The sequence below is a fragment of the Micropterus dolomieu genome, linkage group LG08 (genome assembly GCF_021292245.1).
Source record: "Micropterus dolomieu isolate WLL.071019.BEF.003 ecotype Adirondacks linkage group LG08, ASM2129224v1, whole genome shotgun sequence".
In the NCBI taxonomy this organism is placed as follows: Eukaryota; Metazoa; Chordata; class Actinopteri; order Centrarchiformes; family Centrarchidae; genus Micropterus; species Micropterus dolomieu.
In genome coordinates, this window is record NC_060157.1 from 11,861,046 (window position 1) to 11,887,289 (window position 26,244).

The window sequence follows — 26,244 nt, forward strand, 5'->3', positions numbered from 1 at the left end:
AAGGCAATTAAGCTAGCTGAGCCTACATTTGGAGTGCACACGTATTCAAGCCTTTATGGTAAATTCACTGAAACGGACCAGTGCGAGCTGACAGGCAGGTTTGAGACTTTATCCTTTCAGTTTGTCTCTTTACAAACACAGGTTTTGCAGTATGAGAGTCCTACCTGAAGAGAGGCTGTGAAGTGTTCATGTTACACCAAACGAGAACCATGCAACATTATTTATCAAATTGGGTCGGACTTGATGAATTTAGCGCGAGGTAGTGTTGCCAACATTGTCATTATGAAATAAGGGACAAAAGGTAGCACTGCTGCAGCAGTGCGGGTATAGCCTGTTTTTGTGTGAATATACAGTGTATTGTTTTAAGCAATTTGTCATAATGATAGCTAATCTCTTAATTAAATATTTCTTATGTTTAATAATAGTTATTTACAGCAGGTAGCTTTAACACATTTCTTTAATTAAACCACTAGCCTACCCTTTACTATTTCTCTAGAACAAAACACTTGCACTGTAGGTTAGAAAAGGTTTATCCCCTTCATGTAGCCTACATATGACAAACTAAAAAGACATAGCTACTTGTGATGCGTTTTATTTCCAGTTCATGCTTTTTCAGGCAATTCATCAGAACTTGATGAATACCATTTGCAGTTTCATCACTATCTTCATGAAAGTCAAGTAACTTGCATCACACTCCATCAGACCAAGAAAAATACATTTCTGCGTTACGGGGGGACAGACTGGGATTCTTACTGCTAAATCATTAATAGCAGCAAGCATGCAGGCCTGAGGCTGACTCTGAAAGTATCAGACATGTTTGTCTTATGATAATAATAATAATAATAATAATATTATCAACAGCTGTGGCTATGTTTGCGACCTGACCTTTCTTTTCTCCGTGAGAGGGAAGAATTTAGAAAGTTGCATGGCGCTGCGGAGAGCCCCCATCTGTAGGATGGATCATACATAACATTCTTTCAGCCAGAGGGAACGATCACAAACCGTTCACAGCGCACCAAAAATCGCTCAGAATAGTCTTTTCTTAAACACTAAGATCTCAATAGTATATCTTTTTGAGATCACTCCAATCTGAATTGTTGCTCCTAAAACCCCTTAGGAGAAAAGGATGAGATGAAGAGAGATTGAGGTTTTGAGACTTGGGTAAGACAAATGGATACTGAACTGAGATTACAATAGGATAAATGAAAGTAACAGATGAGATCTCATCATTGTATCTTTTTGAGTTCATTAATGTCTTGCTTATTGCTCCTAAAAAGCAGCTGGGAGCACTGGGGAGATGTTCGTGAGCTTGACTGTATTACATTACTGTCTATGTTTGGAGAACCGTGCCGGTGGCTTGCCCTGAGCTGGATTTGAACCCTGCTCCTGCTGTTCAAAGGGCAACAACACTGCTGCTGCGTCATCCAGTTAAAATTAACAATGAAGGACTGATTGTGTTTAAATAGAGTAGAATTTTCCTCCACTTAAAAGAGGAGAAATACTATATCCACAATTAAAGTCCTCAAAATTCTACTCAAGTAAAAGGTATAAAAGTATTCCATAGTGAATGGAGTATGAAAAGTAAAAGTGCTTATTCTGTATGACAGATACATGTTGTATCTCAGTTCTTGTGTGCATTCTGTCTTTAATGAATTAATCTCTAAACATCATGTCAAAGTATTGGGTGTTCCAGTTATTTTGGCTGTGACTACCTTAACAAATTGGAAAGCATGACATTTAAAAAAGTGCATTAACTTCAATGTCAAAATTTTATTTTTCTCAGTAACTTGTAACAGATAATTAAGAATAAATACAATAAGGATTTGAAATTAAGGGGAGTAAAAGTACAAACCCCATAAAAAGAAAATACTCAACCTCAACATTTGACTTAAGTAAAGTCCTTGAGTAAAATAACCCATAAGTGGGGTCACTAAGACAAAACTACAGACCAGCTGCAGGACTGACGTCTGTGTCACCTGAGCGTCACAGGAACGTGATGTTTAACGAGCTTTATTACCTGCTGTATTCAGCTGTTCTGCTTTTTTTGGAGCGAAGGAGACCAACTTCGGCTCCTTGTAAAAACGTCCTGACTGATGAACTTAAAACAACAACTTCGGACCCAGTATTTAGCATAACTCCATCAGCTGTTCGCTGTAAACATACTGCTGCACACTGGCTGCTATTTCCGAGTAATAGGCTACATTTAATTCCGACATTAGATCTCAGGCAGACATCGGCGAGACGTGTGTGGATAACAAACTGGATAAAACCCATCAATCCATCGTCACCTGCTTATTCTGCGTACAGGGTCGCGGGGGGCTGGAGCCAATCCCAGCTGACATCGGGCTAAAGGCGGGTTATACCCTGGACAGGTCGACAGTGATAAAACCCAACAAGTTCTTAAAATAGCTCCAGCACATAGAGAACAATACACAAATAAAATCGCGATAGTTTGGAAGATTATTAAAACATCTCCAGTCGACAAGAGCAGCAGATCAGCTGGCCAGACTCAAGTCTGTGTCACCTGAGCATCAGAGGAACGTGATGTTTAACAAACTTCATTACCTGCTGTAATCAGCTGTTCCGCTTGTTTTGGAGAGGAGGAGACTGACTTCAGCTCTGTGTAAAAAACTTTCTGATAGATGAAAACTTAAACAACAACTCCATCAGCTGTTCGCTTTAAACACACTACTGCAGCTGGCTGCTATTTCCGAGCAATTTAATGCCAACGTAGTTTCATCTCAGGCGGACAACGGCGAGACATGTGTGCTATTTGACTGTTGACTGTGATTTATTGGTTCGCAAACAACAGTGGAAAAGAGAGGAGCAGTGATTCTCCGGACATTCGCCAGTTAAAGCCAGTAGCCTCTACTCGCCCATTCAGGATTTCACTGCAAGGCAAACCCCACCTTCCCAAGGTACCAGTACTTTTGGAAAGTAAATGAAGACCCCAGACCTACATTTAGACCCTGGTCCCTTCGGTGGAAATGCAGTGAGTTCATCCAAAGGTTCCTAGTTCCGGGGTATAGTTCCTTTGGTCGAAACGCAGCTTATGTGCCATCAGGAGCATGCCCAGACATTGTCGGGAGTGCATACCGGCACGTGGGGGCCATACACACTACCGAGTCACATTATGAGTTGCTGTGATGAAAGTCACTCAAGTTGGATCAGCCTGTGATTTCATTTTTTTTAACTTTGATTTTCGGTGTGAATTTGAATCCAGCCCTCAGTCAGTTAGTGGGTTTGTTACGTCATTTTGTTCTCAACAAATTATACCATGTACAGTAAAGATTTTGAACTTTGAACTATTTTGTTCCTCGAGATCTGTGTGATTTTTCTGTGTGATCATCGATATGTGTGATTTAAGTGTTCCCTTTTGAGCAGTGTAGAGTATTTAGACTTACTGAACACCATTCCAAACCAGAAAATAAATAGCTTTCAGCTGGATTTTCTTTGTAGTGTGTGCATGGCCACAAAACAGAATAGATGGTGCAAAGTCAGTCATAGAATCAGAGAGACAAATAGAGAGGCGGAGTGGGACATTGGCCAATAAAGGATCTATTAGTGGGAGTGGGTGTAAGGATGAGTGTGTTGTGCTGGCTCTGAATAGATTGGCCTTCATTCTCACACTTTTTTTGCACAGGCTGCTTCAAATGATTCACTGGCTAGTTTAGTGTGAGCTTCAGTATTAAACTACAATGTGTTAAAGCTCAAATTCTACTTAAATTTCCAGTGAGTCAACTATTATGAAGTTCCTGAGGAAATCAACAGACAGACAAACAAGACTTGACAGGGTCAGAGGTCAGAAATACGCTACGCGTAGGAACAAACAGAGAGAGGAGGAGCAGACAGCAGGGCGCTGAAACAAAATGTGATGTTTCATTATGGAAATTTTGCTTTGTGGCGTGCTCTGTTGAATAATAACTTCCAGATGTCTGGGTAGCCAGGGGCTGGCTGATATCAAAGCGTGCAGGGTTTTGGGGAGGCAGTGGCGTGGAGGGGAAGAACTGGGACCATCGCCAGCTGGCTAAGTCTGATGGCACCGGGGCTGGGGGGCCACATCCATTTCACACCGAGTGACTCCTGTTCAAATAGCGTTAGTGTTAGTATGTGTGCGAGAATGTTATTTGTTAATGCTTTTTTTTTGTGAGAGATTATGTCGGATCAAGTGTGAATTATGCTAATTTTGTGTTCAATTTTCATTGCTGTGTTTGATCTATGTGTGGTTGTGTCTTTGTTTAGCGCATTAAGTGTCTTATGTTTTGGGCCTTTAGGCTTTATCTGTACTGAGTGCAAGGTTGCACGCCGTCCTCTGTGCTGGACCGAGGGAAATTAAACACCCTGTAAATCTCTGGAATCTGTGAAGCTGTCGATAAAAAAAATCTGATATGACTCCAGTTTTCTTCTGCTCTTTATCCTCTATCTTTCATAATAGTTTGAATAAGCGTGCAGACATCTCCGCTTAACCTGTTTTTTAATCAATTTCATCACCTTGTACTTTCTCTTTTTCTGTGTGAGTTTGAATAAGAAAGAGTGAACCGCAGCTGCAGGGTTTGATCAGAATTACACCATGGCTAGTGAAAAGCCCACTTAAGCCTTTTGCAGCAGTGATGGGCACAGCTCTTTCTCTATCTCTGTGTGTCTCTGTCTCTGTTATTTTTTTCTCAACATCTTTTTCTCTCTACATCTCTCCTTTGGGAACTCACTAGTACCTGTTAGCATGTGTAGATAAAAGGATCTGGAGCATGACTTATTTAGGCAGGGGGAGGAGAGGGGGGTCACATCTGCTTCTGACAACCCTTCTCCTCATCCCTCTCATTCCATCCCAAACATGTCTCGCGCCACCTCTGCCTGCCCTCACAGCACTGGTGGGATGTGGGACAAACCATCCCCTGCAGTCAACCCCACTAAGTTTTCCCCCCTCTGAAGAAAAAGAATATATTTGTCCAGACCCAGCTCACATCTGTCTCATCCCGCTCTCCTGACAAACCCTGTTTGCGCACACAGGCATGTTGCGCTTGGCAGAGGTTGGTCTCCTGAATATGGACTCAATGCAAAGGATCGTGTGCATGTTTCAGTGAACTTTTCACACAGTACAGTGAACATGGGATCTAGCAACATGTGTGTTTGGATGGCTAGTCCGTCTCTTGTACAGACCGGTAACTCAGTACAAGAGTACATTGGTGCTTTTTGGGCCATGAGCATGAGAGCAAGCTGCTCAGGCTCCACTAGTAGCCAAAAGAGATCCTGCTATTTTGCCTCAACTAATAGCTGGAGACAGAAACAATTAAACTTATTGGTATTATCATATTTTTGTCATAGGTTCCTAGTTTACCCATAGTCACTTGCTTGTGTTTTAATAAAAAGAAATCTTCTTCTCAACCATGTTAGGTTAAACATTTAATTAAAAGTTTGATTTGATTAAAAGTTCATTCTTAAACTTTGAAACAATCTTTTGGTCAACATGTCAGTTAGTTTCCTACAGTAAATGTATTTAAAGCTGCTATAATCAGTATATATATATTTACAATGGATCAAATGATATGTGACTGTGAAAGGTGACGAGAATTATCTATTGACCGTCTGGCTCTGCAGTTCCTCTCAGCTCTACAGAGCATTTAAGCATTTTATGTGATTGTTTTGGTTATACAGCATGCAGCTTTACATTTTGGCTCACTGCTCTCATCAACATTGTTTCCACGCAGGCAGCTGTTTGCTACTTGTCCAGCACCAAACAAACTACAAACAAAGTTGGCAACTATAGGTTGAACATAGTGAACCATTTTGCAGCTAAGGAGACAGATATTTTACTCTGGAGTTGGTGGAGACCAAAGCAGAGCTAAAAAGAAAATGAATTCTGGATTTACATTTATCAGGTGCACATAAACCCAACTCTTAATGAATGCTCATGTCGCTTCGTGTCTGCTCAACGTGTAAATAGAACACTGTCGGCTAGCACATCCCCCATATAACCTTTAAAAGGTGATTATTGTCATTGTTGCTGCTGCCCAAAAAGTGGGACCAAAAAAGTATAACATTTCAAACTGCAAACATTTGAGAGCTGACCTTTGCAGGATATATAATCAATATTTTTCCACCCCTCATGCCCAGACAGAGCAGCAGATCATGTCCTTCTTTCAACTTAATGTCAAAATATGATCCCCTCTCCTACAACATGCCTTGTAACCACCTCTCCTTCTGCACTCTCACTGAAAGTGCCCTGAATTGCACAGTACATGATGTCTGAAATGTTGCGCTTGGTTGATGAAACTGAACATGTCACCTTAGCCCAGTGGTCGGCAATAGGGGGCCCTCTGGCCACAAGTGGCCGGCCAGCAATAATTTCTAATATCTAGCAATCTATCTGGCCAGATTGCTTTGATAGCAGAAAAAAAATAATAAAAAATAAAAAAATAAAAGAGAAAGTTTTTTGCAGCAATGCTTGTTGAGTTTATTGAGAGCTTTTACTTTAAAAAGTTCTGAAGGACATTCAAAAGAGTCTCTGGCTTGCTTGACACATCTCTGAAAAAGCTATCAGTAAACATGTGATTGGATTCCCCTGAATTTCCTCGGGAAATGAAAATAAGCGTCCATAGGTTCATGAATGCAGATCACACGTCGGGACGCAAACACACTGCAGCACATGCTTTATTGTGAGCATGTGCAAAAGTTTCCTTACAATCAATTTGTTTAACAAGGGAGAAAAAAAATATCCGCCTTATGTTGGGAGCAATCATACAACCCTCCCAACGGGTGTCCCACTCACTACCAACCAAGCTAAACGTGCACACCAAAATCCAAGGATTTTAAATAATTTGACTATGTTCTGGCCCGCCATGTAACTTTGCTAATGCCAGACTTATTTGCCGACCTCTGCCTTAGCCCATGCCCCTCCACACCGACACATCTACCCACCCACACAAATACATACACACCATATGCTGGTTGCTTGACACATTTCCTTTAAAGCAGCCTTAAAAGCTTTTCTCATGGTCGTCGACCTAATGAAGTCAGCCTTGAAATCATTGTTTCCGTTGGCAGATACAAGCCAACCCTCTGAGGGATCTTGCCCAGGCAAGAACAAACAGAGAGACAAAGAGAAAACACTTTTTATAGACTGCATTGTACAGGACCCTCAACTTTCAATATGTGCCAGAAGCCATTTCCCATCTTCTAACACTATAGCCTGCTCCTATGTTGTATTTTATTTTTATTCTCAAATGTCAACTGCTGGGGAAGAACTGTAAGGCTATATTGCACAGAAGTAATATAAAATGAAAAATTGGAAGAGGTATTAAAAACGCTAGCCTCTTTATATGTAAATGTATGGTGATTGAACCTCTTTCTCTTATGCTCCCAAATTCACACGCCCAGATTTTTCTTGTTCTCTGACATGAACTCCCTCCCACGCACGTACACACACACACACACACACACAAACACATATACGTACACAGACATGGAGCATGCGCCTATATTCTCCACTCTCTGCTGCATTGTTTTCTTTACTGTAATGGAACTGAACAGTTTTCTCAATCATCTCTGGTGAGTGGTTTCCATTTGTTTTGTTTTTTCCCCCCACACACTGTCTTGCACCGCCTCTAATTCTCTTTGTGTAACACAGTACTGTTAGGGTGCACAGTTACATCATAGCTACTAGAGTCTCCAGTCGGAGCACATCATACAGTATAATATAATCAAATACACTGGCTACACATTCCCTTGGCTAACAAGAAAAAATGCCATAACTAGGCTTAATAGATGTCTGATAGCACATAGTTAAAATTAAATACACAATAGTAGGGCTGTAGTGAAAAGTTTGAAGCTTCAAAGCTTTGTTCATAAGGTTGACATTCAGTTTCTAAATCACCTTTTAATTACTGCTCATATTATAAAAACATAGCCACCAGGTTACAGCTCTCAGTCTCCGTCTTCAGTACTTTACATCTGTGCCACGGATGCATAGCTGCAGGTCAGTGTGTCTGTTTGACCAAGGGCAGAGCTGAGCCACGCACACAGCAGACAGGCAGAGCAGACAGCGGACAGGATGAAGCATTCGGTTGCATTCACACAAAATCCCTCCTGAAGGGGTGTGCAGAGTTGTGGAGAGTTGGGGCCGTGTCCATTTGCGCCCCAGAACACAACCGCCCCTTGCTCTCCCCATTTCATCTCAAGCTCACTCGACCACCACTTCCCTCAGGCCACTTTGAATGGCATGTCCACAAACGGCAACCTACAAATCCCACTCAATCTGCCCTAACTCTTACAAAAAACATCATTTGACTTTATTCAAATTGAGGATTCTGTTCGGGTTATGTTTTTTTTAAGGTTAATGATGTCAAAAAATATGATGGCAGTTACCCAAAGCTTTGAAAACCTCCATTGAAGCTTTGAATGTAAAATAAATTACATTTGGTAATCACAATGTGATTGCTACACAATAATAATCAGAATTCTTTTTAAATATTGGGCAGATAAAGACTAAACAGCATACTTTATTTCTTGTAATGTCATGTTTTTTGCAATTAATTTATATAAACTTACCAGTAAATTAAATTCTATGAATATTTTTACCTGTTACAAGCACACTTTTACCTGTGGGTATCTAACTAAGTGCTTGTACAGATGGCTACTTTCACATGTCAATACATACAGCCATATTAGTGTTGTGTGTGTATGTACACACCGAATACCCATGCAACAAAGAGTGAACTGTTGGACCACACTGTATAAATAAAAGTTGAATGAACGAATGCGTGAAAATATTCTCTCCATTAGTGCCCCTGGAGCAGACATGGACTGAGACTTTGTTGGGCCCTGGTGGTAGGAGTGTTTGGTAGGTGAAGCTCTGCACTGCTGTTTTACCTGCTGGTGCACCATCAGCCTAACAAAGCGCAGTGCTTGAGGAATCACTGTTATTTAGACAAGCTGTCAGGAACCACTGACTGTGAGGAGAGACAGAGAAAAACAATAACACAGCAAGAAAAGGGCAGGGGAGAGCACCGGAGCAAGGGATAGCTCAGGGGAACGTGATTGAGACAGCGAGTGCAACTGATGCATAGCTTCAGCAATGATGTTCGTGACTGAATTTTTGACCTGTTTCTACTGGCTTGTAACCTTGAGATATGTTGTTAAACTTACTGTAGAACAACTCTCCAGATTGTCAGAGAAATATAACCTTTAGATCACCTATATACAGCATGTCTATATAGCCCCTTTGACACTAAACAGTAGTGGAAGTTAAAAAGTAAGCCTTGAGTTGGTGGACCCTGTGTAAACTTGAAATAGAAGCATCAACATGTCTAATGTACATGAAGATAAGAAGCACAATAAAGATCTCTTTCTGTATTTCCAATCTACATCTATAATCAAGCAGAATCTCTTTTGTTCACCTTTATGTGTTTCACAGTATTTCCACATGAGGACATTAATTTAGATAGGTGATATGCCTGATAGCTTCATTTGATGGAGCTCTTCTGACTCATCGGTGAGTTAACGTTCATGAGGAGATTGAAATGGGTTCCGTTCAAGTTCCTTATTTGAGCATCTTTCAAACAGACAGGTTTGTGGTGGTCATTTCTCTCTGCCTGCAGCCTGTATGTGAGGGGAGTGTATGATGGAAGAATACTGCACGATTGAAGCTTGCGTCTGTGACTCAGCTGTCGCTTTCTACTGAAAGAGGCTGTAAATTCTACCCATATACTGAATTAATAGACATTTTATACCTGGTGTAAATGACAAAATATAGTTTATGTTCTCTTTCACATATATGCACATATAAACACAGGTACAAACCCCCAGATGCAAAGAATCCTCAGAGACTGTGTGCTCACGCTTTACAGCTCTGTCCTGTCAGGCCGGATGCATGATGACACAAACGAACTAGATAAAGAAGTTTAACAAACATCATTTAACACATTCTGTTTGTTATTTATGTGGCGCATTGCAGACAGTAGTTTTTTTATGTATTATTATGTAGTATTTTTAACTGAGAAAGCTTTTTACTACTGCTATGAAGCATTTTTTCCCTTTTCATTTCCCTTTCTATTACAAATGGTTTTGGAAATATCACAAACCGACAGAGTGGTAAATAGGAAGGAATTCTGCAGATTAATAAAACATTGGATTTTTTATATCTGGTTTGCTAATAGAGCATGTAAGCTTGTAATTTGTCTTTAGTTTATATTTTCTCACTGTAATGGATTTCCTAATTGCCGTGTAGTTCCAACTAATATGGTAAAATTATTAAAACATCAATTATATGACGCTTGCAGCTCTTGGCCAATTTTGAAAATCTTCTATTCAGCGTCAATGCACACAATAAATAGTCTATTTACTATGTATGTTTATTTAAAATCTACTTTTATTACCGCATCATTTTTTTCCTTTTCTTGCAGTCTTTTTTTGTGAATTATTATTCCAGCCATTTCCAACAGTGATTTATTAGGATTTAATCATCAGACTTTATGAGAGATGAAATACGGAAAAGGAAATAGAATTCAACCAAATTCCAACATAGTATGAGATGCAATATTTTCTGTTGTTCATTTTTATTGAAAAACATCTCTTGGTTATCTGTTACTGCTCGAAATTCAAAGCAAGTTTGATGCATCAGCGTAGCTCGATGCACCATTTGACAAATTAAATTGCACTTTGGTATGTCACATAATTCAGCCATTTGATGATTCTTGTATGTTTTCTTATAAAAAGGCCCAGCATTGTATTTCTAAAACTTTATTTCAAGTATGTTCAGTCTCTATGTACCTGCCACATTTTGCTCTGGTAGTATATATTCTATAACAGAGCAACTATATGTCATTGTTGTAAAGTACTCTATATACAGGGTATTTAAGCAGTATTAGAGCAAGGAGCCGTGTAAATGATCCTTGTCCTGGTTGCCACACTGTTAGTGAACAAGTGAGTTAGTGAGGCAGTGAGTGAGTAATCGAGTAAGTGAGTGAATGAATGAATGAATGAATGAATTACTGTGTGAGTGGATCCCTACATGTGTGTTGCACATGCAGCGCCACAAAGAAGGGAGATTGCACAGGCTGCCTTTCATGATGGAGACTTAAATTTAAAGTAGCACTTTCAAAAAGCAAGGAGAAGGTGCCACCATAATTCATATTTGCCACTGCATTCAGAACTGGCGATGGTTGAGGTTTTCCAACCTGCCGCCGAGGCAGCCATAGAATTACAACGTTGGAGCTCATTTTGCTCGGATCTGAGTTCCCTGAATAATGCACCTCTTCCCCAGCAGTGAACAACCACATCAATTAGGAAAAATGGTCTTGCAGCAACATTGGCTTCAAAGTTTTATTATCCACTGTTTATGATATTAGTTAGTAGGATTAGATGTAGCCAGCAGCCACAGCGGTGGAGTTGTGCCCTGCTGCCGCCCATTTAAAATACAGAACACTTAATGTTGCCAGCTGGCTTATACAGCACTAACCGCTTACTCTCTGTAAAAACCTTTAAACTATACAACACGATGACCAAACTCCACAAAAATTCAACCTGATTAACAATACTAAAATGTTATTTTGCTGTCCTGTGAAATCTGTTTTGACGCAAAACACTTAGGCATCACATCAGTTGCTGTTATCATTAACAGCCTCCTAAATAATGTCTTGTGTTGTCTTAAAGGTCACAAAGGAAGAGCGGAAAGTCACTGAGAGAAAAGAGAAGAAGGAGTTCCAAGCACCACCTCCTGTCATCATGTTCTCAGGGTCCGGCCTGAACAGCTCCAAGGGTCTACGGAGACAGAAGAGGGACTGGGTGATCCCACCAATCAACGTGGCGGAAAATTCTCGAGGACCGTTCCCTCAGATGCTCGTCAGTGTAAGTGACAGACTTGATGGCCCGCATCACTGATTTGTTCTGAATTTACAGCTGGGATTTCTTGAGGGCACTTCACGGCTAACGCTGATTGGGGGTGTGTGATGGACGGTGACAAAGAACAGAAATACATTAGCATAACTGGTTTGTTCTCCACATCCTCGCAGATGATTATGTTGTGTTCCCCTGATGTAATTATAGCCACAAAATCTTAAGGGTATTTAAACAGCCCTGATTGGCCCTGAGAAGTTTTCCCTTCAGACACAGAGCAGGCTCCAAAACAGCTAAGCAGCTAACCTCTCCCACAGTGAAATGAATGATTATTTCTGCTCCTTCATGCATCCTTTCTTTTCTTTATCAGGCCATTTCAGAGAGGTTGCCCGAAGTTCAATACTATTTCTATAGCTCCTTTATAACAATACAATTTGTCACAGAATCTTTACTGAAGCCATAACTCCTGGCCTCCTGCGGGATATAAAAAGTATGAAACCCAGGCCAAAAAGAGCAGGACAGTGGCTCATCCCTATGCACCAGAAAGGACACGATGATTTAAAGTTAAATCAGATAATGACATGAAAAAGAACCTGCATCCATGTCTAAATGATTTTTTTAGTATATAAGGAATATCCAAGTAGTAACACCTCAGCTGTTGGTGCCTAATCATTATTCAATAGATGTGTCCTCATTTATAATTCAAGATTGGAATGTGGCAACAACAACTGACTCCTATCACGGCAAATTTCATTCCTGCAAAACTGCTAGTTTTGATAAGTACAAAATATAAACATAACATGGTGAGGGTTGGGGGTTGGAGGTCGAGCCTGTACAAGCCTGTCTGAGAAACAAAAAAACATGAATAAATAAACGTTTGTATAAATGTGTTGTTGTGGGAAGGCACGAGCTGCAGAGTGCTTAAAATTCAGAGATTCTGTCACAACAGAATGCGCAGTTTGCTTCTCTCATAGCAAAGCTCTAGACTCTAAGCTTGTGGCTGTAATTCATCAAAAAACATCATTCCAGGAGGCCCCCCTACTTCATTCCCTGCTCCCACTTTCCATCTCTCTTTATCTGGAATATCTAACCATCAGCTTTTCCTCGCTGTTTACAAAACTCTCACAGTTTATCTCTTTTGGGTCTTAAATTGTGCAAAAGAAGCACTTTTTCCCCTTTTGTTTCTGTTCTTTGTTTTTCTACCGGGTTTCATCCAATCCCCAGGGAAAAGCCTGGGGAGCTGCTTGAAAGAAACTTTTTTTATTCTCCATTTTTTTTATAGTGAAACAAAAACATCAAGTCAAAGAGGGGAGAGTTTGTAAGTCATTGTTTAGGAGTTGGAGTGCTTATACAGCTGGAGTGTGTCCCATCAGCCTGGCACAGTGTGGCACTCTCATCTGAGCCCGCTGAGCTCTTCAGTAGTGCTACACAAGCCATAAACTGGCCATACAGTTCTGCTGTTTCCATGAGCTGGTCGGAACCAGAGAGAGACAGAGGGAGAATGAGAGAGGGTATCAAAGGACTATTTGGAAGTATAGTGTGCAGCCAAACACAATCCACTTTGTGTAGTAAATAGGTCCGTCAGGGGCTGGTGGATTGCTGAGAGTGGAACGTTCAGAGCAGAGGAGAAGTGATGCGTGTTGATGCCTCTGCTGGGCTCTCAGACTCCCGTCTTTCTCTTTAATGATGACTGGAGGGCAGGCAGGGCCATACTGAGAACTAGAAATTTTAACAAGGAGACAGCTCTGGGGGGTGGATGGCATGGGGAGGGTTTTGCCATACTTATTGTTTATGCGTTTAGTCCACTTTTATAACCGTTTTGGTCCTCTGTTGAGAATTGAGGCTTGTGTGCATCTGTGTCATTACCCTCAGTCAACACTCTCTCAAAACAACAACAACAATCCAAGCAAAGATAAACAGTTTAAACTGAAGACAGAACATTATGTTATTTAGTCTTTGACTTTTAATATGTTAATCACAGTTTCAAGTTTCATATGGAACATGTTGCAAAACAAAGCTTACATTCTTTCTGTCTCTCATCTAATCCCCTGTCTCTCCAACTGTGCCATTACTCAGTGTTCTGTGTGCTGAGGCTGTGTGATGCCTCCCCTAATGGCCTGTGAAGTCAGTCCCTTTCCTAATGGGCTGTTCTGTCATCCAGCGCAGCACTGAGTGACATGCAGGCAGCGGCCTTCCCCACCATCCCGCCGCTTTTCTCCCTGCCCTGACCAAGTTGCCATCAGTTGGACAGGTGGTGTGACAGCAGCCCTCACCTGCATCTCCACCGGTCTGCAGCACTGTCACTTTGATCAGGCCAGCACAGGATCGGGCAGGTGTCAGGACAGAGGCCCTACTGACTGGCCTCTGAGCTTGCAGCCTGACATGGCTTGAGGGAAATGTTGACTGCTTAGACAAAGTCTTGGCAGAACTGTACTCCCATTGCGCTCTAAAGCCAAGACAGTTTTAGAGCTAAGTGAGATGTTACTGACTGCTTTTTATTAATAGCACTGCTGAAATAATTGCTCTTGCTCTTCAGACTATTCCACTGTACATTAAGGTGTAGTGTGCATGGTATAACTTTGTGGCTTAACATTAGATCATATCAGCCTCTAGTGTCACAGAGTTGAATGCAGCCTAGTGGTAGCAACACTAGTTTCCCCTCTTTTTTCGTCTTCCAGATGATGGACAGCATTGCTGTGCTTTTTTATAACCACAAATGGAGAGAGAAAAAACAAAAACTGTACTCAAGCACTGTTACTTTGTAAAAACAAGCAGAATGAGAGTAAAGTAAAAATGGAAAAGGAAACAATACCAGCACACTACTGTTTTTTTCCCACTTCTTTCATTTTATGTGGATATGACATGGCTTTGGTAGGTAAACATGGTGCCAACAGACCTGGGATCAGCAGATCATCAGCCTCTTTAACATAATGTGCATACATTTTAACACTGAATAAACAAAAGTAGGACAATGAAAGTATACAAATGTAATGGAGTAAAAGTAATGATTTGTAATGACAAATGTTACTTATTACTACCCACCTCTGCTTACAATAGATGGGTATGAGTGGTGCATAACTTTTAACACAAAGACAAAATGAAAGTCTTGCAAAGAGAGCCAACTGTTCTAGAGAAATCAAAAAAGAGATGAAGAGATCCAGAAACACTAAAACAATGGAGGGAGTAATTTTTCACAATAAACAGGTGTTCTTTGTCGTTCTCTTTCTTCTCCAGCCAAACAGCCATCAATAGCATGTAAGGGACATTGATTTTTCACAGAGGCTTTTTGAAACCTTCCATTGATCCACACACTTCTCCTAAGGCAGAGAGGCATTGATTTCTTCTGCTTGGGTAAATAAAAACTCAACGTAACCACCTCCACCACCACTACCCAACTCTCTTAACCCCCTATTAGAACAGCCGTCAGCAGAAAAATGAACAAAATCCTGATGAAACAACAGTTTAGCCAAAAAGCAAGATGGGGTATGAATATATGTTTTGTCTTGTAAAATGCCTTCCAGTAAATGAGAGAGATGTTACTCTGTATCTGACGCAGTTAAGAGACAGTACATTTATAAGCATTGGAATGTAATTTAAGTTTAGCTTAGGAAAATATGCTTATTTGCTTTATTAAGCTGGGCACTGAACAATTTTAGAAAAATGTTGTTAAATTCCAGCTCCTACTGTATGAGTATCAGATCATCTGTGATGTAAAGCCAAAGCTCAAGAATCATGTGTTTAGATCATCAAGCCTTGAGTGCTCAAACTGTATGTGTACATAGAAAATAAAACAGTCCGTCATGTTCTGCCCAGACCGTTCTGGCTATTGAATTGCCAAAGATTAGTTTAAAAGCTCAGAGGCAGGTAGAAATTTCTTCGCTTGCAAAAATGCTAATAAGGTAGAAACATGCTGCCTCGATCATCAGTGCCATCCTGTGTGCTGAAACTTGAAACTAAAATTAAGTTAAGTAAAATTTTGTGAAGCAGTTTTCCCTGTTTTCTTTATGTTGCTGCAAAGCTAGGCTAGTCGTCTTCCGGGTGTAGCTTAATATTTATTGGACAGATATGGTGTTATCGGTTTTATTATCTAGCTCTAAACAAGACAACAAATGACAACAATTTCCCAAAATTCCTTTAAGACTAACAAGCTTAAAATGTGTTAGTTATCTTTTACCTCACTGGCTGAGGTGTATCTGGAAATCAATGGTACATACAAAAACATTTCTCGCAGCATTAGCCTCTTTTCAGTCTTTTCTCAAGATTTTCAATTGTTAAACCATTGCATCATTTTTGTCCTTGTCCTCAGTTGTCTCTCTTCTAAAACCTGTTGTTGACATCTAAACCTTCTCTACTCTCGGTAATATTTTAGTGTTTATCTAACAGAGATAATATTGGGAGAGAGAAGACACTTATTTTGAGAGCTGGAATAAGTGTGAAATTCTTTTTGTTTTATTGGATAATATTTCTTTGCAAGAAAATGTTTGTCTGTCTGCTGGCTGCCCTGAGACAGAGAAGCCAGATATTCCGATAAAGTGCGGACTGCATTCCTCAATAATCATAGGACATTATATTGACAGGAATACCAGAGAGAAACAGCAGCTGCGAGAGCAATAAGCCAAATAAATGGGTACTTGTCCAATGCCCTTTATTGACTGATATGAAGAGAAAGAGGTTTATTTCATATCCTGCACTTTTATTGACAAGTCATTTGTATTAGTAATGTGTTGGAGGCATTTATATCCTGGTAGTACCTTCAGAAAATATGTCTAATAAAAAGGAGCCTGCTTGTTAAACAGTTCACAAAAATCCGACATTTGTATCTGATTTGATGTGTGTTGCACTGCATCTGGTTATGTTTATTGTACTTACTGCAGCACCTGTGCTCCAGTTTCTACATCTCTCTCCATGGAGCAGGTTGAGAAAAGCGTTTTCTGAGCAGAATGAGAGAACTCCCCCCCTGAGTGTCTGCTTTCTCCTATGCGTACATTTACCAGTGATTAATGACTGCTCCGCTTCACTGACAGACGCGGCAACAACAAAAACACCAGAAAGACACAAAATAGAAAAAAATCTGAAAGAGAAGGATGAACAAAAAGCAGCATACTGTACAAGTGAGCTGGAGCTGGAACTGATTTCATTGGAGAATTTGAGGGGGGGAGAAGACAGGGTGGGTATGGCTGAAAACAAGAGAAACCAACAGAAAGAAAGGAGCAAGAGCAAGAGAGGAAATGTAGAGCTAGACCAGGATTAGAGGCAAGTCTGTGTTTGTGTTTAGGTCTGATAGACTTCCCGGAGAACTGCTGTTCACGGCTTCTTCCCTTGAGTCTAATGAAGCCTTTTGGCATCTGCCACCCCACCACCCGGCCAACACCAGCACTGCACTGCTCCAGTCTGCCCCCTTCATCTTTTTCCACTTCCTCCTGCTGAGACATACGCTCACAAGCACACACACTCAATCACAAACAAACATACACATGCATACACAAGCACAGAGAGAAATTACTTGTCCTACACAGGCAGCAAACAAAGGATCAGTAAAGCGCATGTGCTGTGTTGTTGCCTTTGTATATGCTCATTGTTTGGGGTTTTGTTTGGTTGCATTTCTGCTTTATCCCTCAACAAAGAGAAGAAAAAGCTTAGCCAGAAAAACAGGACTCCATCTAGGTTTTTTTTAACCTAGTCTACCAGAGAAACTGCAGGATGGTGAAATTCAGGGATGCAAGTATTTAAGCATCACAGTCCGATCCAGAGCTTGGTCACTAGGAAACCACATTGTTGCCCATATGGAACGCTTTATGAATATCAAAGTGCACAGAATTCATTTTGTGGGCTAAATAAATTCAGGATGTGAAAACACTGAAATGTGTGGCTACACTAAGTCTTTCAAACACATGAACTGTACAGGATGTGCACTGCTGTATATGTATTCAAGCATATTTTGTTTGAGGCTATGTTTTCTCTTGTATTCTTTCAGTTTTCCTTTGCACCGCTAAGGTCCTTTTCTTGGCAGGCACGCAACTTCAACACACATACACTCACTACTTAAACTCTATCAAGCCGGGAAAGAAAAGAAGGAAACAATAAAATTCTTTCAGATAAGGGTAGACTTGCTGTAGAGTATGAAGAGGGAGGAAAAAGGAAGGAGAGACCTCTGTTGACTCTGAGGGAAGAACGCAAACAGCGTCGGGTCGGCATTTCATTTGCCCTTTGTTTTTACTCAGTAACACATCTTGGCTAGTTTTAAACTCTTGGCTTTTTGTTTGATTTCACCTCCTGAATAATAAAAAGGCATTTCCTTTCCAAATTCCAGCTGTGAATTTTCCTTCAGCGCAAGCAACCCCTGTTTGGAAACATTGCAAATCATTTAGGTTACATTGAGACTGCAGGCCAAAGTGACCCAAATCCAATGTTTTTGCCCATATGTGACTCAGATCTGATCTTTTTGTGACAGTATGAATAGGCCAAGTCACATTATATCTGATCTTTTCCAGGTGAACGAAAAAAGCTCCACAAAAGCAGTTCACACTGGAGTGAGTCTGACATCGGCCACATTTAAACAATAATGTGAACTTTCAAACAATGTGAACTTTCAGATCTGGGAAAAAATTGGAATTGAGCATTAAGTCTGAACATAGCCTTAGCTAAATGTTTGATATTTACTGATCCTCTTTCTCAGCCATTGCACTGGTGGGTTGGGTCGGTCAGTTGCTTCAGTTCACTTTGGTTCAGACCAAAAAATATCAACAACTATATAGGATAGATGATCCCCAGAGTATTAAGCCTACTGATTTTGGCGATCCCCTGAATTTTGCTCTAGTGCCACCAGCAATTGACACTTTTGGATATATCTAAAACTATTTGCTGGATTGCCATTAAATTTGGTGTAGACATTCAAGATGAATTGTAATAACTTTGGTCATTGACTGAATACCTGCAAACCTAATGACATTCCCATCAGCCTCATCTTTAGTTCATGTTCATTGCTAATTAGAAAATGTTAGCATGGTAACATGCTAAACTGAGATGTGTTGCTTTGAGCTCAAAGCACCACTGTGTTTATGCACTGCCTCACTGAGCCTGCTAGCATGGCTGTAGATTCTTAGTCATGTTTATAGTCAAATGCATAAGTACATCAACATTGGCACATGCAAGTGTAAAAGAGAAGTATTCAGATATAATGACTCTTCATTTATTTTAAAGAAAATTGTCTGCTCTTGTGACCAAACCTGAATTATGATGGCATGAGTTAAACACCAGAGGAAGTTGAGAGTGTTTTACATTGTTACTCTTGCTAATGGATTCTTTGTGATGGAGGAACATACTCCCCCCTGTCTTTTTTGACAGGTCAGATCATTAATGAAACATATGAACATAAAAGCAATTTGACCATCTTCCGAATAGCGTGAGACTGGTATTTAAAAGAAGGGGTGAGCACCTGAGGGGCACATTAATATCTCACGCAAGGAGGTTGTCAAGGGCAATCATGGAAAAGGAAGGGAATAGCTTTATGGATTCTCTGGCAGGTCCATTTCTATATGCATAGTTCAGATTCTTGTTTCTCTTCCAAGACCTAGACCTCCCACTCTAGTCACAGTAGTCTTGTCTTGGCATATAACAAATACCTTATGAACTTAATTTCCTTTCCTCTAATGAAATTAGCGAGATCAATGTAATTAGATTTATCAGCCCCTGGAAATGGGAGTCTCCTACAATCACCTGGTATAGACGAGAAAAACAAATTGTTACTACATTCATGTATTTGTCAACAGCCTTTGGCCTTTGTTTTCTCCTGTGTTCAGGGAAGTGAGACTGAAATGTAATTTTCACTGTTTAATATCTCATTATTTTGAAATTAGTGGCGTGAAGTCCCAGTAAACATGTTCATCAGGCGTACTCAGCAACGGTTTATTTTTTCAAGAGAACATTTTCCAGACGTGGCCTTGCTGTGCACACCCAGGCTCAGAGCTGCTACTACTAAGGCTTTACAGTAACAAAACAAACAATAAAAAACCCTGCCTCAGCCACCCACTCACTGATACATGCACAGACGGCACAGACGCACACGCGCATACAGATAAACACACACAGGTTCACAAATCCCCACCAACACATTCCTTTCTGATATGACATCAGGCAGCACCAGCCGGGCTCCCTCCTGGGTTCAGTTGGTGTTAAATTAAACAGTAAATCATCTCACCAAAAGACACAAGAGTTATGTGCAAGTCAAGGGCAACAGTTCTGGGCTCTTTAATAGGAGATGAGGAGGACTTTATGAAGGAGATAAATAACAGCTTAACAAACAGCCTCTGTCTGGTCCCCTGGAGGTTGGCCTTGGCGACCCGGTGGATCAGTAGGATGAAGGAGAGCCAAGAATCTCCATTCCTCTGAAGACATGAAAAAATAATGTGCAGTGAAATTGGAAGAAAGATATTCAGAAGGGGACTCAGGGAGGTGGGGACCAGTGATGAAGTGGGGAGGCTGAGGGTGGCAGTGATCATTGGTGATATGAGACAAGGTCAGTCTTATAGAAAGGACAGCTTGACAGACAGGTTGGTAAAACAGAATACCTACTTTTGTGCCTACAGAATGACAGTAGGCAGAAAAGTATATACAGAGGAAATTATGCAGCCAGACAAGCCGATAAACCAGATAGACACTGGGGTTGTCCCATCAGTTAATACTTTCCTCCCGCATCTGCTCAGTAATGTTTGCATGTTTGCCTGAGAGACATGACCTAACAAAATAAAATCTGATTCAACACAAAGCAACTGCATTTAGTGGAAATGAAAGAAAAGAATAATTGCAACAGGGAAAGTCCTTGTGCGTGAGATTGAATTGAATTGAAGAGCTTTTGCATGCAAGTCATGTGATATAAAATTCTAATCTCACTTAATGTGCTTGTATTTTTCCATTTCCCCACCTCTTTGGTTCTTTCTTTCCTGGAGGTAAAATGCAAGGGAAATCAAAATCAAGGCCTGCACCAGAATAAACTGATCCTATTTACTTTGTCATTTATAGTGAAAGGCCTCAGAATCTTTTCATGCAAGGATACTATCATGGGGGGATCGTGGTTTTTTATGCTGTTAAAACCCCCAAACCACAAACACACACACACAGACACGCAGGGGCACAGACACACATGAAGTTCAAGTACAAGCAAGCATACATCACTGTGTATGTGTGTAATACAATTCCTCACTGTGCACTGAAATGCTTTAAAGCATCTCAAAATGAAATAGCTCCTAAAATAAACAGTTTAGCACCAGATAAAAAGTTGCCGGTATTTTATAACATGTCCTTTAACTTTGCAGGTTTCTCATTGCTTCTCGCTTATGAGTGTTTCTGGCCAATACTCCCTGGTGCTGCTTTATACATTTTTATTTGCTCTTCATTTTCAGGAGAAAAGAACATTTCCTCCTGATGCTCTATAAAAGCTTTAACATCCCACATTGTTCATAAAACCAGAGTGATGCATAGCTCTTTACACAGCGCTTGGCATCACGGCATACAGGGGGCGATGTTATGGTTCATCTGAGGCCATGCAAAACGATTCTATATATAAGGTGATTTGTTCTGGTTGCTATGCAGTCAGTGTCACTTTTAAGAGGACTCAGCGTTAAGCCAAGCGTCTGGGGCAGCCAGTGCATTTCCAGATTTGCAGCAATGTTTTCCCATTGACTTCCAGAAATAGACAGAGGTTCACAGAAACTGACCTCTGCTGGCTCTGATCCATTTTCTGATCAGTATCAATCAAGGAATGACAGGCCAGCTGCCTTTGAAGAAGCAAAAACCAAATGTACACCAGCCATCTGTGTGTCATCCTTATGATACACGTGCTTAGGCTCGAGCAAAAACACGCAGGCGTGAATCCACAGACGCAGATGCATGGCTGCACAAACATACACACACCTCCTCACTCTTCCAAGGTTCATTTGTCAAGATGACAGCTGGACTCTTGCTGAGGTGGAGTTTGCCAAGCAGAATCCCTCGCTTGGTTAGTGGGAGCCAGAACATCCTGGGAAACATTCTGACACACACTTAGAGGCTGCAGTGTGACTGTGTGTGTGTTTGTGTGTGTGCGTGCGTGAGCAAGTGTGTCTTTGTGTTGTGAATGTGCAACTTTTCAAAACATCCAGCAGCAGCATGGCAAGGTCCAGCCCCCTCTTCAGTTTCTGCCTGTGCTTGGCAGGGGCAAGCTTGGCAGGGAGCAGCCCATTTTGTCAGGCTTCCAGTCAACATCAAACGCGTATACTGCTCCCGCCTCTACCTGAACACCTTTCCTCCTTTGCTTTTCCACTCACATCTGGGTCCTTAGACATCTGTTTACCTTATGATACCCCCGAAGTATTTGCCCCTGTAGGCTGCGAGGAATGCACTGTATGCCTTTCTTTCCAAACAGCCCTTCAGCTGTGTCCACTGGAAATGTGTCTGTGCAATGATGTATCTGGATGTTTCTCTGACTAGATTAAAAAAAGACACACCAATGTATTCCAGCAGCATAGGATCCCACAAAGATCACATGTCTGGTCAGGGGGAAAACTCTATCCTCTTTCTCACAATATAGATTCATCCTGCCAAACGCATGTTCAATCAAACAAGTCCTGGCAACTTCTCTAAACTTCCCGTTTCCAAGTTTCCAGCCAGAAGGGCTCATGCTCTGCTACAGAGTTGTGCTGATGCAGTCAATTCACAGCCACTTCCTCTCACTCGCCTCACTCTTTCTTCCCTCTGTTTTCCCTCTAGTCTGCATTTCTCCTCTTCACTGCTGCCTGATGGATTTAATATAAAGTGAGAAGAAGAAGAAGAAAATGTGTGGGAGAAGAGGGTGAACGTGGTGTTTGAAAGGTGGACAGTGCAAAAGTGTGTGTGTGTGCATGTATTGGGCTTGTGGGGGGAGTAAATGGCTGGGGAAAGTGCAATAGCAGCACATTTCATGCCACTGTCACCCTCTCTCTCTCTGTCTGTGTCTCTCTCCCCTACAAGTCTCCAACACTCTTTACTCTAATTACCCAGATTGGGTTTCCTAGGGATGAAGGGACGAGGGAGGAAAAGGGAGTAACAGGGGGTCCTTGATATTGTCCTTGTCAAAGCCTAGGGGAGCAACTGGAGAAGTCATTCATTCATCCATCACACTCCTGATTTCACAATTTAATCAATCCCCTAATGAAAGAGAGTGAGAGAGAGAGAGAGAGAGAGAGAGGGAGAGAGGGGTAATAGTGAGATGGTAGTCCTCACATTCTAACCCTGCTAAGCCAGAGCTAAGGGGTGTGACCGTTCTTTGTCTGCCACTACAATGGCTGCCTTATTTTCATTCTCCCCGTCTGGAAGTGGGGAGTGAGGAGGGCGAGTCATTCCATTGTTACCTCCAGGGAGAATAGCACCTCTAATTTGCCATAAGCCTGCACTGTTAAAGACCAGACTCCTTTCACACTGCAATAATTGGAAAAGTCATTCACTGCTTAACTTCCATTACTCCATGTTATTTTCACTAATGTGAAGGAAGGTCTTTTAATAATCTCACCTGCGTCACTCCAAGCTATCATTCAAATTACATAAAAGCACACAGAGCACAATATCTCTCCATTTCATTCTGACACACACTCACATAGACCACTAACCCAGAAAAATCTGAAAATGTCCTCTCAGTAAATCTGAAAATGGCATTCTCGTATTTTAGTGCAGACTGGTAAAACTGAGCTGTTCAAAACCAATGACATGAGGCTGACCACACAGAGGAGGGAATTGTGTGGCAGGAGAGTTAAAATGACAACTTTCTTTCACCTCTAACTCTGTGATCCATTAATTTGAAATGTCAGTTAAGTAAAGTCAATCACACAATACAGGTGCTGGTATTAAGCTGTATTTATTTTTATTTTGTCAGATGACTTAGCGATTATAAAAGTCATAATTTGATTGACATCTCAATGAGTGCAGCATTTATGAGCCACAAAAAAAAAATATTTTTGCTATTATTTTTGATTTGCGCCTCTGGCTGGACTCTTGGCAAAGTCAGATGGGGCATCTGTATGCAAAAAATAACCTATATATACCTATATAACCTACAATATATCGTTTCATTAGCCGTATTTCGTCACAAAACACAAATCAAATTTTTTACCTGATGATGACGCTAGATGAAATGTAAGTGATCACCGAAGATATTATTGTTAATTTTGAAGGGGACATGATTGTCTACCAAATTACATGGCAGTCCATTGAATAGTTGAGACATTTCACTCACCACAAATGTCAACCTCACTTGACTTTAGAGGAAGAGTCATGGGATCTCTCCTTATGGGACCACGAATGTCAATACAAAACTTCATGGCAATCCAGCCAATAATTTTGGAGGTCTTTCAGTCTGGACAAAAGTGGTGGACCGACAAACACACATTGCCATGCCTAGAGCCAAACCACTAGCACAAAACTTTAAGATGAATGTACATAGCCACTGGTACGTCTGTTCATGCAGACTTCATGCAATCTTCAGCAACTAAAGAATACAAGATATGTTATGCAATTTGTTTTATGTTTAAGTCAGTGCATTTTTGAAAACCCCAACTTCAGACTGAGATACTCAACATCAATCCTGTCCTACCTTTTAAAGAGATGTTGCTCAACATCAAAGCCTAAGCAAAAGTCTGTGTTTTAAAAAGGCCACAGGAAAGCTTTTAATGCAGACACTTTGCTGACTCACAGCAAAACACACAAGGTGTCTTTTTATCTTTGTGCTTGCAACAGAGCGCATTTGACAGATGGAGTGTGTGTGTGATATGCAATGCTACCTAAAAACCTTTCTCATGTAGAGGCTCTATCGCTTCAGAGTTAACCAGTGTTTGTGACCTGTTGGCCAATACCTGTATTTCTTACCTGCCTGTTAGGCTTTACTGTACTGTTGAAAGAACGTGTCTCTCTGTTTGTTCCTGTCGACTGTCGCCGTGTTTGGTGCATCTATCCCTGTTTGTTGGGCTTTAAAGTCATGAAAGGCCTAGCTTTCAGCTCTTCGGGGGTTTGCTGTGACTTTGCTGTCTGCAAGTGACTGTTCCTGCTGTCCTACCGCTCACTGAACCAGTGTCATTCTCTGAAACAGCAGAGCACTACTAGAGCACCTAATTGCCACATTCATGACAATCCTCTGTGTGTGCTTGTATGTTTCTTGTTTATGTATAACATGCTTAAGCCAGATCGTTACACTTTTTACTATGAAGATTTTCTGGAAGTAACTCAAAGCTTTTTGTGTTGTTGCTTTTTTTGTTGTTTTTACAGTTTTGCATTTCTCACAATATTCTTATATGAATTTATATGAATGCTAAATTTACATATATGGTCATACTTTATATCTATAGGATTGCAGTGTGTAGTTTGTTTTGTCATGTTTTACCTCACAGTAAAAATAACTTCTTCATTCATCTAAAAACTAATGGTGTAATACATTTTTAAACAGACCTTCACAGTGGCAGCTAACCAATTGTGTAAAGTTATCTGCAAGATATAATGAACAAAGCTGCGAGTTCAAGTTGAGAGGACACCTTTTTAATGCTTTTGAAATTGAAGGCTTTGTTCAACGAAATGCAAACTGATTTCATGAAAAGTTTGACTGATTTGTATTGACTGATTTCTTGAAGTCTTAAAGGTGGGGTAAGCGATTCTAATCCAATATAATCCAATGTACATCTTTTTGTCAAATTTACCAAATAACTCCTTTGCTAGTTGTTCATTCTATGTGTGCACTGAAAATAAAATCTGCTGTTTGTACAGAAAGTAAATGATAAACAAACAAAGTGGCCTGGACCCTGCCACATAACACTATTCCAGCTATGATTTGTGTCATGTGACGTTTAATGACTTGCCCACAGGCATTTAGCTTTCCCTCTAGTTTGCCAAGATATGCTGTTGTTGTGATGTTAGCTACAGTAGCAGGAGAGTTGTATGTATCGCTGTTTGGAGCTGTTGTGCTGGCTCGGGGACCGTCTCGTTCTCTCTGCATGTTAGGTTTGCATTAGCAACTGTAGCCACAATTTGCTAACCCACAACTTAACTAAACTTAGTTACATTACTTGCCGTGTCATTGTTTGCTCCACATCAGGTATTTGTCATGGTGTATGATGTAGTGTGTATCTGCTTGGACTGACCTGGCTGGTAAAGCAGCCTATTGCACACAGAAGTGCATATCAAAAGAAATTGAAAATTGGCATGTTCACACAGGCATTGTTTTTGGGTTTGTGACCACTAAAAACCTTTGTGTGACCACAGTGTGAACAGCCCAGCTGCACTTTTGCAACAAAAGCATGTAATTATGTTTTGAATTTAGCTGGATTTATAGTAGTTTTTGAGGGAAATGCGACTATTGTGACAATAGCTGAACTGAGCAAAAAACAATACAAAAAATACTCTGAACCAACTTCCTGAATACAC

General features: G+C 40.8%; 1 protein-coding gene across 5 annotated transcripts in view; it reads left to right on the plus strand.

Moving 5' to 3' along the window:
* Positions 1–26,244, plus strand: part of LOC123974933 (cadherin-4-like) — a 259,907-nt gene that overhangs the window by 182,955 nt on the left and 50,708 nt on the right. For all 5 annotated transcript variants that reach the window (XM_046055968.1, XM_046055965.1, XM_046055967.1 and 2 more), the window contains one exon: positions 11,647–11,841. In XM_046055968.1, coding sequence (XP_045911924.1) covers positions 11,647–11,841 — 195 coding nt within the window. The remainder of the gene's footprint in view (positions 1–11,646; positions 11,842–26,244) is intronic.